The following is a 16,829-nucleotide window of genomic DNA, read 5'->3' as shown; positions in this document are numbered from 1 at the left end:
AATTCGCAGGCTGGCTGTGCTTCTGCCATAAAGAAAACTTCTCTCGCCTGCAAAACTGTCTGGGTGGTTCCTCTGTAAAAGGTCTGCATGTCTCTTTCACAGACATTTTCTGTCCCCCTGTCTGCTCGAATCCTCTCAGGGCATCCACCTGTGTTAGATATTGTTCTGATGAAATACCCAGCAACAAGTCTGGGGTCACTGTTTGTGGTGAAAGCCTCCATCCATAACACATATCGGCTATAGCCGTCTATACATCCATTAATGGCAATGCCATAGGTTTTAACTTATCATAGCCATCCATGTGCCAGAGTCCATTTGGTCCTCAGCAGCTGAACTGACGTCTCCTCAAGCTCCTTGCTCTTCCTAATTCCACACCTTGGAAGCTTAATGATGGGTTATGGTTTCTTGTGATACAACAAATCCATGTTGAACCGCACAAAGATGTAGCCAACGATAACCTTGCATCTGTCCATTTGTCTCATCTCATTCTGGACAAAGGCCAGAACTTCATTCAAGTCTTTTACAGATTCTCTTTAAGGTCCGGATGCTTATTACTATCTGATTGTTTTGTGCTAAAATGGCATCTAAAAGAAAGTCTAAAGTAAAGTTTGAGTAAGTCATCCAACTCTGGCACGGAAGGCATTGTTGAAAGGCAAAACTAACGTCACCAATCAAATGAATTTGAAAGAACAACCGTGCACAAGCTGAAGAGGGTGATCCGGTCTCCATAGGAGGGGATATAGTTTGCCAAAAGTTGCTTCATCCATCAGCAGTAAACACTGCTGTGGATCTGCACAAAGAAAACAAAGACTATGATTTTCAGTAAAGCACATATTTGTTATACAGACTCAAATTAAACTGTTCACTTAAAAGAAGATAAGCATTTACAAAAATAGATCAGTGTTACTCCCAGAAAATCCCCTCATTTCAGGAGGTGGTTGGCTTGCTGGTGGATAAGAAAAACGTCCACTTCTTTGTGACCTTAATATTAATAAGTTGGACATCTTTAAACATTAAATTTATCACAAAATTGGCAAGTTATAAACTTATAAAGAGATTAATGAGCATTTTTAATTGGCTTCGAGTTTTTTACGTACTTTTGTTTTCCTTTTGAAAGATTTCTCAAAGCGCATATGGTTGTATAACTTGATCTATGAATTAGTTAAACCTTAAAGTGACTTAATCTGTATCCTTATATTTCCACATACAAACTTGTGAACGTGGTAGTGCCCTGCCCCCGCCAAACAAATAAAAGAAAAGAAAACTCCTCTGGTGTGCCATAATAGTAATTAAGATATAAAATTCCAGAAATATACAAAGAAAAGCACTAGGCTGATATTTTGTCTTGATTATACTTTCACCACAATAGGAACTATTCTAAAATGATTTCTTTGTAATTTTCCTACTACGTGATGCACAAATCTAAAATGAATGAAGTCTAGAGCACCTTAATACATAATGACCTGCTCAGTGTTGCAAATCTAAATAATCTCATTTAATATTACACTGAACTGATCTGACACATCAGAAAAAGACCACCAGCAGTTTTTACGCCACGTTAGGTTATGAATAATCAGTTTCTGGTGCGCTCGTTCATTCACTTTTTTTCATTATGGAGTGTGTGCAATAAAGTCAGTACACATAAACGTAACAGCAGCCATTTTCACCGGGATTTGTCTCACGTACCTTAACCACAGACCGCTACAGCAATGTGATGTCATGCACTTCAGGTTGGCTGATGTGAGTTATGTATGTAAACAATGAGTTGAGTACATTCGGTGTAAGCAGAAATAAACCATTAACAGTCACCAGCGGAGCTCGTGTTGTATGAAGATAAACAGTGACGGCATAACAATGTAGTTGTAATATATTGCAATTAGCCGATAAACGGGTCTGCCGTCCGCACATAGGGTTAACATTACATTAGCTAATTTTTAGCTTATGATAGCATGCGAGATAGCCTAATCGAAGACATCGCTTTACACTTTTTAATGTACAGAAATCACAAACTAACCAGTAAATATGTTTTACCCACCTTTTGCTCCTCCAACAAGGATATCTGGTCTTCTGAGACGCCTCTGTCTCGAAGAAAATCATTAATATCCAACTTTGTCATTTCTCTCCTGCTCTCCCACGATGACACACACACCACTGGATGTTCCTTGTTAGCAGCAGTCTTGGGAAAAAGTCAATCCTGACATTAAAGTCAGGATTCTGACTTTTTTTTTCTCAGAATTCTATTTTTTTTCTTTCAGTGGCTCTAATACTCTTCCGTACCATCAACTATTGTTGGCAAAAAAAAGAAAAAAGAAAAAAACTACAGAGTGAGACATGGTCTTCTTTTCTTATCTCTGCTGATAGTTGCACATGTGCAATAAAGTCCGCCATGCAAGATTTCAAAGCTGAAAGTGAAATAAGATCCATTTATAATAATCATGAGATACATAATCCGATTGGTCGTTTTTATAGCCGGTGACTAATCGACCATCAGAATAGTCATTAGTTGCAGCCCTATTCTACTCAGAAGTCACCTTTGTGCAAAATATATTAATAAACAAAACTAAAACCAGTTAAAATATAAATAAATACATAAAATAATTAAAAAATATATATAATAATAAATGAAAATAAAATCAGGTAAAAACATGAATAAATAAATAAAAGCGGGTAGGTCTGCTTCTTTTCACGCAAACACAGATTAAATTAAATGAAAATGGAGGATCAACAAGGGTAATAAGATAAGTTGATATTTCTGGCTGTATTTATGAGATTTGAGGACTTTTTTTTTATTATTATTAAAAACACTTGACAGCACACAAATATTAAACCACCACATTGTCCAACTGATTATCATCACTTATCCCAAAAACATGGTGTTCTGTCATTAAAACCATCTATTTTCAGACTGAATGCTGCTTTATTGATAAATAAATGAACCGTATTCGGCACAGTCACTTCTGTGCTACTAAGATTAAGAGGTCATAATCTAATTTTTGAGTTGCAGCAGTTAATGTGTGTGTGAGCGCCGGCGGTAGATGTGTGGGCAGGTGGGTATCAGTGCTGCTGTGCAGTCATGTATTAGCAGCACAGCCTTTCTCCCGTGCAGCATCCTACTTCTGCACAATATGGCCTGAGGGAAGTCCTCATTAATAAAACCCTTGGGGGTTTGCTTGTTCCAAACAAAGCGAGCACGTCCTTGAACCAGAGGACGTGACTCTTAGTGGTTGAGGTTTGCTCTGCCAGCAGCAAGAAGGTTGTTGGGAGGTGAAGACGTTAATGTAGCTGATCTGAAGAAAGAAATGTCCAGTATACCAGTATAAATCTATAATCAGCTGATTCACTTCTTTTCCAAAGTATCAGGGTAGTTTTACAATGTTCTGCTGTTCAGTTATTACATCAGTTGTTATTAAATTAGTTTGGACCACAAACCTGTTTTCATAATCCTTAAAGCTGTTGGTAGAAGTTTGTTTGCCTCTTTTGTAATCACCAGACAGCAAAAGAAGTGGGAAATAGAGGCTGGAGGAAAAGGAGCACTAATTGTTTTTGTTTTTTTTTTTGTAAAATTCCTAATAAAAACGATAGTTAATAAAATTACATTAAGTCATTGTTCAATTAAAAATGGCTAAATATAATATCCACCTTAATTATTAGTTATTTTATATCTTATTTATTATTAACTGTGAGCAATCACCAGGTCATATGGTATCACCAAGTTAAGTTATTTATTATTTTTCCCCTCAGGCAGTCCAAACACCAGCGTATCTATCAAATTTAAAGTATTTAAACGCTGCTTTGTGAGGTGTTTGACGGTACACAGAAAAATGAAAATGAGACGTATAGATCTTAAAGACACACTACAGAACTTTTGCCATTTTCTGAGTGAAAAAATGGCCCCCTGACGGCTAATTCGGCATCCACCTTGCATCCAGCCGGTACTGTGGGATCTCTCCAGATGGTAAACGACGGTCTTATCTTGAATCTGGTCTTATCTCTTGCTGTGTCTCTTTCTCTCTGTCCTTTCCTCTCTTCCTCCGCTAATGTCTTCTCTGTGTCCTTGAGTGAAATCAACATTAAATCTGACTTGAACTGGTAATTAAGCTTCTACTGTAGTGCATTTAGAGTTTAACACTGACTGTTTAACAAGAACATTTAGAAATGTGTTATTTTTACCTCCTTTCATTGTGCCACTGCGAGTTTGGCACAGTAACAACAAGAAATATATCAGCAAAATATACTTGTGATGTTAGAAAACTGTGACTGTACAAAGATTGTTGTATTATTTCTCACTTTGTGTACATATGAACGCACCATAGCTCTTTAAATCACTTTCTAATGTATGACTCAATCTCTACGGAGGCATTAGGGACAACATAGCTGAGAGACAACATGTCCATGCTTTATAAGATTTAATACATTAATGTTAGCACATGTTCTATCTAAAAAAAGACTTTAATGTGAATTAAAGTAAACTTGTGCTTTCAGAAATTCAGCCACTTGTAAAATTTATTGGCGCACGCTCGATGTCGAGCAACATGTTGTGTTTGCTCGAGATACTGTTTATGAGAAAAAAAGCAAACAGTAGATGAAGACAACCAACACCATCACAATCCATACAGCCAAAGGCCTGGTTCTGATATGTTCTGTGGAGAAAGATGGATTTAGGATGATGAGCAACATATGATCAACACTGACATTAAAATGTTTTGGGGAGGTGGGCAGGTCTTAGCTAATCTACAGCAGTAATTAATCAGTCGGTGGAAAATGTGGTTAACACCTAGTCATGTTAAATATAATGAATCAGCATAGTTTTAAAAACTATGATGATATGAAACTATAGTCATACTGCCCAGGACTACACTGAGGAGGAGCAAGGAGACCTAACCTGCTGAGATTTTAGGACAGCTTTTGTCTCTGTAGCATTTCCACAGCGTGTCACAAACAACCCATAAAACTTCAGGATACTGTGTCAGCTTGTAGGAAAAAAAAGAATAATATGTCTTTATCAAAGAAATGAGACACAGGAACAAAAGTGTCTGTCGTGTGAGGCGTGTGATTTAGTGTGAAGGCGATGTCATGACCCTGTACTGCACACCCACAGCAGCTCTGTCAGACAATCACCACAGCCTCTGGTTTATCCTTTAATAAACCCGTCACCAGAAGCTCCTCCAACACAACCCACGCTTCTAACTGTGTGTGTGTGTGTGTGTGTGTGTGTGTGTGTGTGTACACACACTGGAGTGTGTCATGTGTGTGGTAGGAAGCCGGATCTACCCCGTAGTTCTCTACAGCTGTGGAAGACGTTTCTGTTTAATGAGATCAAGAAAGGCTCTCCCCTCAATTACTATCTATCAGCTCTGCATGCCTGTTTGTTTGTGCATGTGCACAGAGGGGTCATTAACTCCCCACTCTTCTTCCTCTTCAAGTCATCATCAATTCATCAGCAGTCAGCAGAAACAGGCAGCAATGTCAGAGACGGTGAACTCAGCCCACTTTTTATTCCTGGATAAACTACATTGTGCCTAAGATGCAAGTTTTATTTTAAACTGATCGGTCCCTGAGGTCAAAGATCTAAAATCCAACATGTTAAATCTAAAATTTACTATTTAAATGATCATTAAACAGGAAGTGTTATTTGATCTGTAATCAGGAATATTCACCTTTTAATAAATCCTAAAAACATTTCTTCAAAGACAACATCAGCAGCAGCTCATCATCAGCATCGTGGAGACAGATTGTACTTCACTCTTCAGTGGCCCAACGTCGGCCCTCTGCCAGCAAGCTGCTCAGACTGTGATAAAAACATGTACGTATTTTTTACATTTAGGAGAGTAAAACTAATTTCATGAAGCATCAGCTTATGATTTTTACTTTTCTGTTGAGGTAACATGTTATAACTCAGCCAAAATTTGCCATTAACTCAAGTTTGAATTGGTTTAAACCTTCGGTTTCTTTTAATAACATGAGTTTATATTTTACTATGGTGGAAAATAAATTATTTCATGAATCTGCATATATATATATATATATATATATATATATATATATATATATATATATATATATATATATATATGGTTTAAATAAAATAAGGTGTTATGGTGTTTCTCGCTCATTTCTGATGACAAACAGTCAAAAATATGATTCGGTGATTAATCCATACTGATAATAATCAGTAATACAATGGTTTCATGTGGATGTGTAAGTCGCATTAATTTAATCATTATAATCTCTAATGGTACACCATCAGTTACACCAGTACATATATCTGCATCACTACTTCTCACTGAGGGGCTGATATTGTGTCAGATGCAGCAGACTTCTCCTTGTCAGGATTTTACAGGCTCCCATCTTCATCATTCATATCTGTTCATTCAAGGACGTTACAGCCACCATGTTTCAATCATTCACCTGTCAGAGTTTTATCCTCTCTTCTTCCATTTTCAGCTCTAGTCTTAAAAACAAAAGCACTCATCTGTCCTTGGAGTTTAGAGGGATGGTTGGAGGGGAATACAACATCTTACATTGTTCAGTCTCTGTCACCGCTTGATTCCATTGAGCTGGCAAATGTTTACACAGCAAAACAAATCAGAAAGCTCAAAAACCATGAAGTTAGATTTGGACAAAACAACCCCTTTCTTTGGTGTTGGAAAACTTCAGGATGTGGCCTTCACCAGGTGCTTTCAACCCAAACAGTACAAAGTGTGATGGGGATTGTTGAGTTTCTGAGGGTACAGGTCTTAGAAAAATACCCCATGAGGTAGAGGAAGAGTCCCTCATGTAAATCTCATATATCACTGATGCATAGCTGGTACATAAATCTACCTTCAACAGCTTTAAGGGGAAAATCAAAAGATGGGCTAAAGTCAGATTAAAACCTGTCAGCTGTGTGGTTGTGTGTTGGTTTGCACTTTCATCTTGCATTTTCCCGGTTAGAACAGGTCTTCTGTGTGTAACCACCATCTTTAAGCGTCAACATGGATCATCCCCATCCTCCTTCCCAGTCCACAACAGTTGACCTGAGATGCTGGTTTTCATTAGACACATTTTTCACCACAACTTAAAGGGAGGTTTTTGACTCTAGGTGTGCAGAATTGTTCTTTCAAAGGTTCAGACATTTGTTTATGACAAGGGTTGGATAGATCCATCCTTCTTGAATCTTTGGATCATTTAAGATATTTTATTTTGACAAATTAATAACAATATTTTTATCTTCTTGTGTCCTTCCACTCTTCCTGTTCTTGACCCTTCTCTCCAGCATCACTCCATCTGGGAGTGGTGATGAGTTAGTATCAGTCCTAATTGAAGCTGAATTAGTTAAACTAGTTGTAAGCTTCAGAGTAAAAACATTTCAGGGTTATGTTGGATACTGTATGTTGGATAGCTTCAATCACACACCAGCATTGAACTGTGCACACATACACCAAAGGGAAGGGTGTCAGCTTCTCCTCAGATGTTTCCCCCAGCTGCCTGGAGGAAAAGGACTAGCTAACATCATTTTAACGTGCACACGCAAACACACACACACAAGCTGCTTCCACACCTCCAGACTCACTCTAGCACACCAAGTGCTTCACCCGCCCCCTATTAACACACACTCACACACACAGAGGGGATCTCTCACTTCTTGCAGAAGTCTATTATTAGATGTTCAACCCAGAGACAAACTAATGACACACTGGGATGAATCACCATAGCTGCTGCCTCCGACTGTCATTACACTCCCAGCACAGCTACAGTAGACAGAGGATGCTGGCCACCACGCAAATATAAACACTCTCATACCATCGGTCTGCTTCAACGACTGCAGAAAACGAAGCCTAATTTGTACCTGACTGCAGGTTTTCAGTCAAATAAATCCAGATTCAGCTCATATCTAACTCATTGTTCCATTTTACATCATTTCCTACCAAAGTATTTAACCTAAATACGTCTCTTGTGGGCGGAGAGCAGGGGGTGCATCAGAATCAACAAACATCTAAAGCTGTCAGATCCTGTCTTTTGTATTCGTGCTTTAATGAAACAGGATTTTTTTCTTTTAGATCAGTCATAGTGATGAATCCTAGTGGACCCACAAAGATCCAGTCTGGCCTTAAAGCTTTCACCAGCCACTTTTTTATCCTTCAAATACTGTGCATGAAACAGGTCAAAGAAGGTTTGACCCCTCTCATTAGGACTTGCATACTCCCATAAGACAGTTACTGTTATTTACTCCGTTTTGCCTGCTAAAGATTCAAGTATTTAGCTCTAAAGTGGTAGAAACCAAAAATAAAGAATTTTGTAGACAGAAGTATGACTACAAATGAATAATTATGTTGCTTTGAATGTGTAATAAGCTTCTATATGACGCCACAGTTGCAGTGCTACCACAAGCATCCCAAACCAACAGGTGCCGTCCTCTTTTTTTTTTTTTTTGTGCTTTGTATGTGATGACACAGATATGGAAACGGGGCCAAAACCCACATAAAAAACTTAACTTTGAACCTGCCTGCATACACACTCACTGGCCACTTTATTAGGTCCATCTATTCAACTGCTTGTTAACACAAATATCTAATTAGCCAATCACATGGCAGCAACATGGATCATTTAGTTATGTAGACGTGGTCAAGACGACTCGTTCACTTGTTCAAACTGAGCATCAGAAGGAGGAAGAAATTGGATTAGGTGACTTTAAACGTGGCATGTTGGTCTGAGTATTTCAGAAACTGCTGATCTACTGGCGTTTTCACACACTACCATCTCTAGGGTTCACAGAGAATGGTCAGAGAAGAAGAGATGTCCAGTTATCCAGCTGGACCATCAGAAAAGAAGGGCAGAAATCCAACCTTGAAGACCACACTGAGTGCCACTTCCGTCTTCTCAGAACAGGAAACTGAGGCTACAATTTACACAGACTCACCAAAACTGGACAATAAAAGAAACGTTGCTTGATCTGATAAGTCTCTATTTCAGGTGCAATATTCAGATGGTAAGGTCAGAATTTGGTTTAAACAACATAAAAATATGGGTTCATCTTGGCTTGGATCAACGCTTCAGGCTGCTGCTGGTGTAATGGTGGGGGGATATTTTCTTGACCCACTTTGGGCCCCTTAGTACCAACATGGCCTGGTTTAACCAGCACAGCCTACCTGAGTATTGTTACTGACCATGTCCATCCCTTTATGACCACAGTGGAGCATCTTCTGATGCTACTTCCAGCAGGATAATGCACCATGTCACAAAGCTCAGATCATCTCCACCTGCTTTCTAGAACATGACCATGGGTTCACTGGACTCCAACGGCCTCCACAGCCACCAGATCTCAGTCCAGTAGAGCAGCTTTGGGATGTGGTGGAACGGGAGATTCTCATCATGGATGCAGCCGACAAACCTGCAGCAACTGTGTGATGCTGTCATGTCAATATGGAGCAAAACCTCTGAGGGAGGTTTCCACCACCTAATTAATTCTATGCCACCCAGAATAAAAGCAGTTCTGAAGGAAACCCGGGTCCAGCCTGGTACTAGCAAGGTGGACCTAATAAAGTAGCTGGTGAGTGCTTGTGAATTATGACTTAGTTTAGCTAACTGTTATGTTTTATTGTGACCTGCTACTCTGCCGTTTTGTTCTTATCAGCTGTAAACCACAACAGCAGTAAACATATGATCTGTAATTCTAACATGGAAGTATTCACAGTGTTAATAAAATCCTATGTTTATACCAACATAGTGGTTTTGACTATAAAGTCCCTCTTTTTATTGATTTGCTGCATCATAAATGAGCACACGTTACAGATGACTTTCTCACTGTATAGAACAAAGTGTAAATATAAAAGAAGCTGTTCTTATGATTGGCTCCGTTGTTGTCTGAAGCCTCACCTGCATCTCTTTGCTTGACTGAAACATGTATAAGCTTCTGCTGCTGCCCTATGTATTCAGACTGGCCATAATTACAAGAATGTCTGGGTTGTTGCCGTGACAACTGCTGTAATGAAGTGTCAAACAAACACAGTAGACACCTCGTCATGTCTGCATTTTTACTTCCGAGTCCAAATGCATGCAGAACGCAGCTTTAAAAGGCTGCGGGCAGTGTTAATGGGAGTTTAAGTGATACATTAGATCGAATGTCAGCTCTGAATGAAGCTTGATATATGATCTATGTGCCTTGTAACCCCTGCACGTAGGAAGGAGTATGCAGGGCTGGCTCTAAACCAACACTTAAACAGTGAAACCTGCAAGAAAAGAGCCAATGTGATTAAATAAAACACATAAATCCAAGTAGTGAAATTGCCTGGTTAGGTTTAGGAAATATTATGGTTTGATGTTAAATATTTACATGGTTAAACCTGCTGTTACTGACCTTTTGGAAACATAAAGGACTACAGATGCAGGAGCAGAAACATCTGTCTCATGCAGCCTTACAGTTGCCTGTAGGGCTGCATTAAGCTGGAGGGAGCAGGAGATTCAGATGATGAATTACTGCCGAGTCATTAACGAGATCAGCCTGACATTTGATATGTTGTTATTGGTAAGGCCAAGCCGAAGCAGAGTAATGTCTTTTACTCTTTTACATGTTCTGTCTTTGTCAACAAGATGGCATGAAAAGTACTGGGACTTGTAGGGGAAAGATTTTTATACAACAAGAAATAAAAGACTCCCTCTTAAGTGTCTTTAGTCTCGAGTTTTTGGTATTTTTTCGCACCAACCATCAACTTGGAGCTTTTCACACATCTGAAATTGTGCAGACTTTGTGGCTCGGTTACAAACGTTGTCCTCTTCTGTTTACTTATGGACTATCATTTCTGAATGTTTATCTTTTGTCCATCATCTGAAGAACTTATTCGTTCCTGGAAAGACATAAGGGTTCCTCGTGATTTTGATGAATCTACATCCTTTCCCTTTAGGGTGTTGTTTTTTTTTCCACTGGAATATTCTGCTTTGAGGACATAAAACACACAAAACATTAGTTCCTGCCTTGACCTTCATTTCTCTTCTTGGGGTTTCCTATGATAAACTGCATTGTGGAAAGTAGCCAGTGAGTGATTCATTGACTCTAACAAGCCAAGTGTATAAGAAACGATATCTGCCAGAATAGAGACAGGGAGATATTTCACAAAGCAGGCTGACTCAGTGGGCTGCAGTTATTTTGGTAAATATGGATAATGCATGCTTCATGAGTACAGATTGGATGCACTTCATTTATACGAGTTTAAAACTAAAGATGGTCAGCGGCAACACTTGCACTGTTCTGAGGCAGGACTTATATTCTACAAAGAGATCACACAGCCTGACATTTACCTCCCCAAAGATGCAACCACACTTCAACAACTGTGGCCGGCTGTGTTGAAGGCCGCATTTCATGATGTGATCAGTTTATCTTTATTATTTAGTTATGATTAATTTCTTAAAATGTTAGCATCACTTACAGTCACATGAAAAACCAAATGAATCCTAACTGCTTGCATTGGAATTAGAAGGATAAGCAACTGCCGAGTGCTGCTACTGAAATGCACTTAAATAATTAATCCTCCAGTACCTTTACATAATCAGATGTTTTATCAGTTTGCTGGTCAAAGAGGAAAAATATCAGCAATAATCTTAGAAAATCAGTTGTTGCTACTAGGGGTGGGAATCTTTAGGGGCATCCCAAATGGATTTGTTTACCATTCAGAAGGCTGGGATGTGGTTATAAAATGGTTATTGATGCATCTTTCTCCTCCAGGTGACTATTTGACTACTACTACTTTCTGAGTGGAAATGTTTTATATTTGTTGTGACAAACAACAAAGAAGTAAACTGGCTCATCCATTGGTTAATGCAGGACAACTTGTGTTTCTGCCACATCAGAACAAAACATGGAGCTGCATCAGATCTGGTCTTGGGTTGACCATATTTCTATCAGAGTCCTTTCCCCCACCCAGATCCACCTATTTAAACAGTTAAAAGATTTTTTGTTTGTTGTTTTACATGTATGCACCGATTCCAAATCGTCCACATCTACATCGCGATGCATTCAAAAGACGACTTTTTCCCCCACCCCTAGTTGCAACCCATTAATCTGGGAAAGGTTTGATTTCAACTAAGATCTATTCAAACTATTTGGAGTCAATTATTCTAAAGTGAGAAAGATTGTTCACAAATGGAAAACATTCACAATGGTTGCAATTCTTCCCAGGATTGGACATCTCAGCAGGTTTAGCCCTAAATCAGAGAAACAGTAAAAAAAACCCAAGAGCTACATCTCAGACTCTCCAGACTCCAGTGAGCATGTTAACTGTTAAAGTCCATGACAGAACAGTTAGAATAAGACTAGCATGACAAGTTTAAAAGGGTTGAAGGAAAATTACTGTTTTCTCTAAAAAATGATAATAATAAAAAAAAAACATGGCAGCACAGTTTAGATTTGCAAAGTTTCATCTGAACAAACCATAAGACTTCTGGAACAACGTTGTTTGGACACACCAGTCCAAAGTGGAGATGTTTGGTCGTAATGAACGGAGAAAACCAAACATCCCATCAGTACAAACACCTCATACCAACTGTCAAGTACGGTGGTGGGGGCTGATCATCTGGGCTTGTTTTGCAGCCACAGGACCTGGACATCTTCCAGTCACTGAGTTGACCATGAACTCCTCTTTATTCTAAAGTATTCTGTCTGTTAGATTGGCTGGAACTGGGCAATTATTCCAAACACAGAAGCAAATCTACAACAGTGTCTGAACAAGAAAATAATCAAGGTGTTGAAATGGTCCGAAAGTCCAGACCTCCACCAGATTGAAATGCTGTGACTATCCTTAAGAGAGCTGTGGCTAAACGTTGTAAAAAACAAAGGACCAAAATTACTCCACAACAATTAACATTTATAACATTATGCAAAAACTAGTGAGTCAGCTTATTGTTGTTAAAGGTGTTTTTTTACAAGTTACTCAATCTGAAAGTGTACTCAGTTTATTGCCAAAATGTTGTGTTGTGTGTAGTTCATTTCAATTCACTTCAGCTTAATTTGTATAGAGCTAATTCCCAATAAAGACATCTCAAAGCACTTTACAGACATTGTCAATTTAAACCAGTTCAATGAGATCCCATCAGTACTGATACAAGCCAGTTCATTAAAAAAATAGTGTAGCTAAAGTTTTAAGACCTGGTAAGACTTTTTATAATATCCTGTCAGAAGACAGGACTAAACAACGTCTTCTTTTTCACATGACATGCTAAAAGCACTTACTGACTTTTTTTTTACATTTTTTCTTTGTGCATGCATTAAATAGACAAGACAAAACATGCGAGCTATGTTGACCACGTCCCGCCTCCATCTCTGAACTGCAAGATCTAACTTGAATGCCTTTGAAAGAAGAGCAACATGACGTGCTCCTTGAAGCTAAATGTACCTGCTACCATGTGAGCACATTGCTTTAAATATTTCAAAACTACAGCTCCCATGAGTCTTAGACGCAGGCCTATAATCTGAAAGTCATGGGAGCTGCGGTTCTTGCTGAAGCATTTAGAGATCTGAATTTCAGTACAAAACTATACATTTTATCTAACATTACAACTCACACTACTCTCTGTCCTCACACTTGTATGTGTGAAGACAGGGGGGTGTTGGATTGCTGTGCATGTACACCATGAAGGAGATTGCACATCATTCAGACATTGATCTGAACTCCAGCAGGTTCATTATGCACACTCTCTCCAGAGAGCGATCTGACAGCTCTATTGGCTGCTCAATCCCCTCCACCAAACTTATGCTTTCCACCACTCCGGGAGCGACCCGAGACATGCTTATGTGAATGCAAGGCGTGCATGCAAACTAGTGGGTAAAGTCATTTTCAGACACACATGCAGGCAGCAGTCCCCCTGCCACTTTGTGCCCTAGATGAGTCCTTCCAGTTTGCTCTGCCCAGCACAGTTTCTGCACCTATTTTGGATTCAAAACCAGGCCAGGCAGCAGCGCTCAGGGCAGCGCTCCCTCTTCTGTTTTTACTGTTTCTGCCAAGTCTGTGTACATTTCAAACAGAAGAATTTGCTCAGGGGGCTGACAGTTTAAAAGCATGTATTTTAAAGAGGAGCTCCCTCCTCTACACAAATGAATCTGGAGTTTCCTCTTTGGATAAAAGGCTCAGGTGAACGCGCGGACCTGCAAATTGTCACTGTGACACAATATATTCTGTCTTCAGCAGACTGCGTTTGATTATACACTCAGTCTGAGTGTCGGATTTTATTGTGTAACGATCGAGTCTAATAACATAACCGGGGAGGTTATTTTTAGCTCGCGTGAAGAGGTGCTCAGCAGTGATGGCAATGGCTTCCTCCCCCTCCTACACAATAATGACACTGTGCTGTTACGCAAAACCAGGGGTTCACCTTTTTGAACGTCAAGTTCTGACACTGCTGTGCTCCATTTGTGGCACTAAGAAGCAAACGAACAGAAACACGGCTAGATCACGCATCAGCCTGTAACGCATCACCAGAAAGAGAAGAGGCGGCTTAACTTCTGCTTCGGGCTCAGTTTGATTCCTCATAACGCTTCTGTAAAGACACTTCTCAGAACTTGGTCCTGGACACACCCTGCATCCTCTAAAGGCAGGTAGCAGGCAGTTTGCGGGAAACCAGCGGGCATCTCTGCGCACCCGATGGGGACCCCAGCCAGGGTCGCATCCCGCTCACCTCACACACCTCCCCGCGGCGACACGACCTTCACAGCCTTCAAAATACAACCACTCACACTCGTGATGTAGTGACACGAACACAACACCACACACCAAAACTGAAAGTGCACACTTAACTATTTGTAGAGGTGTTGGAGACAGAGGTCGAGGCACTCCCCTTCCACTTCGTCCTCAGTCACCAGGTCCGACAAGGGGCGCATCGGCACCGGGTCGCTCTCCTGCAGCGGCATCCTCATCTCCCGAATAAAGAGCTCCAGGAACCGTCGGAAGGTTTTCTCCTCTGCTGCAGAGCCGGCCATCATTTCTCATTCCTGGACAGACAGAGACAGCTCCGCCCGTCAGTAACACTAACTTGCTGGGCTAAGAAGACAAGAGTCAGAACACTAACCGAACTAGTAGGACAGTCAGTGCGCTTCCATACTACCTGAATAAATGTGTACTACCGGAGGAGCAGGGCCGTGGGGTTACCGGTGTGTCTGAAAACGGCTGGCCTGGTGGGAGGAGCGGACCGTGGCGTCTACGGTTACACCACTGAACGAGCTGTCACCGGCTTGACTGAGCCCCCATTCAGAGCCGAGCGGGAGCGCGCGCCGCGTTATCAGGGATTTCGGCTGATCACTGGGAGTTGACGTCAGAGAGATGACGATACAGACGAACGCGCACGCAGCGCTGTCTCCTGACGTCTTAGGCCTTTTTGTAGACATGCCATCACTAAGATGCCCCATATGTTCATTGTGAGGAGGAAGTGTGTATTAACATATAATATGAAGCAAAAGTCCTGCATTCAAAACTTTACTTTCATATATATATATATATATATATATACATATATATATAGTATCTGGACTGTGGCAGGAAGCAGGAGAATCATGCATACGGGGAGAACATGCAAACTCCACACAGAAGGGCCCAGCTTGAACCCCTCCCCCCCAGCTGAGGCTTGAACCCTCTTGCTGTGAAGCAACGATGCTGACCATCACACCGTGAAGCACACATCAGAAAATGGTTTTCAAAGAGACAGATTAATGTGGGCTTATAAGGTTTGATTCTAAACCTTTTCTTAAAAACTTAAAAAAAAAAACAACAAAAAAACTAAACTAAATAAAAAACAAACAAAAAAAGAGTTGCTTTTGGTCATTTAAGTAAATAACTCACAGAACTGGAAACTCAAGTGTCCAATGAAGGAAGATTTGAGTGTTTAAGACTTAGATTTTATGTACTTTCACTCATAAAAAGCTATTCTAAGCAACATGTCATCAATAAAAACAAAAAGATATATATACACATGTCAGAAGAAGTATGAGGAGCGGAAGTAATGAACACTGTGTGTTTACTGTCAGATTAACCAAGACTTCAAAACATTTGACTGGAGAAGCTGGTAAAACGGCTCTTTTTTCTTTGTATTCGCTTTTATTTTATTTTCTTTTTTCTTTTTTTTACATTGTTCTGCAGAGAAAACCCTCATCCTGGCATTCACACTTTGACACTCCCCACCTACCTAATTATTATTGCATGTTGTTTATACCCATATAACAACATTACTCTCCTACAGTAGCAACAGGACATCAGTGGGCTGTAAAGGTGCTTTATCATTTTTTTGCATTTTATCCTTTTTGTTATAAGTTTTTATTTGCCTCAGTCAACTCCTTGAGGTAACGTAAACCCTTTTAGTAAGTCAGCAATCAACCAACACACAGTCATCTCCAAGGGCTTTGCACTGTAATTTTTTTATTTTATTTTTTGGAGGGCTGCACATACTGTATGTCTGTCACCAGAGTTCACCAGACCAACAGCCCAGATGCATTTCTGGTGGAGTCTGTGGGAAGGTAATGCAAGCCCTGAGATAGGGGTCTTGTGATTTGGTCAGCCTCCTTCCAACGGTCTGATGTACAGCCACATCAGGATCAGCCTAGTAGATTTGGAAGAATGCATAAAAATATCAAACCAAACTCTTTCTGTTGTCAAAGGGACAGACGAGGTCCAGCTAATAGCTTGTGTTGACTGCCCCAGCTTCCCTCTGCTTCTCCCAACTCTAAATAAGTTCATTATTTTTTTACACATCATTCAATAACACTGTATGTCACAGTGCTTTGATTTAAAGTCGCTCAGGCTTTAAACATAGATTGGTGCTTCTGTTCTCCACACAATAAAATAGAGTATATTACTGATATTAATCCCCGTGTG

At 40.0% G+C, this 16,829-nt stretch overlaps 1 protein-coding gene across 3 annotated transcripts in view; it reads right to left on the bottom strand.

Moving 5' to 3' along the window:
• The window catches only part of ppm1e (protein phosphatase, Mg2+/Mn2+ dependent, 1E), a 64,876-nt gene extending 49,675 nt beyond the window's left edge, over positions 1–15,201 (bottom strand). The window contains exons 1-2 of one of the 3 annotated variants that reach the window (XM_042008937.1): positions 15,070–15,201; positions 14,763–14,956 (exon numbers count right to left, since the gene is read on the bottom strand). In XM_042008937.1, coding sequence (XP_041864871.1) covers positions 14,763–14,947 — 185 coding nt within the window. In that variant the 5' untranslated portion in view covers positions 14,948–14,956; positions 15,070–15,201. Of the gene's footprint in view, positions 1–14,762; positions 14,957–15,033 lie in introns of all 3 variants that reach the window. The other 2 variants (XM_042008938.1, XM_042008936.1) reach the window with 2 other exon arrangements.
• Between the last annotated feature and the right edge of the window lie 1,628 nt (positions 15,202–16,829).

This window comes from Melanotaenia boesemani, chromosome 15, assembly GCF_017639745.1.
Source record: "Melanotaenia boesemani isolate fMelBoe1 chromosome 15, fMelBoe1.pri, whole genome shotgun sequence".
NCBI classification, from domain to species: Eukaryota; Metazoa; Chordata; class Actinopteri; order Atheriniformes; family Melanotaeniidae; genus Melanotaenia; species Melanotaenia boesemani.
Note: the sequence above shows the minus strand (reverse complement) of the source record. Positions and strands in the feature narration are given on the sequence as shown.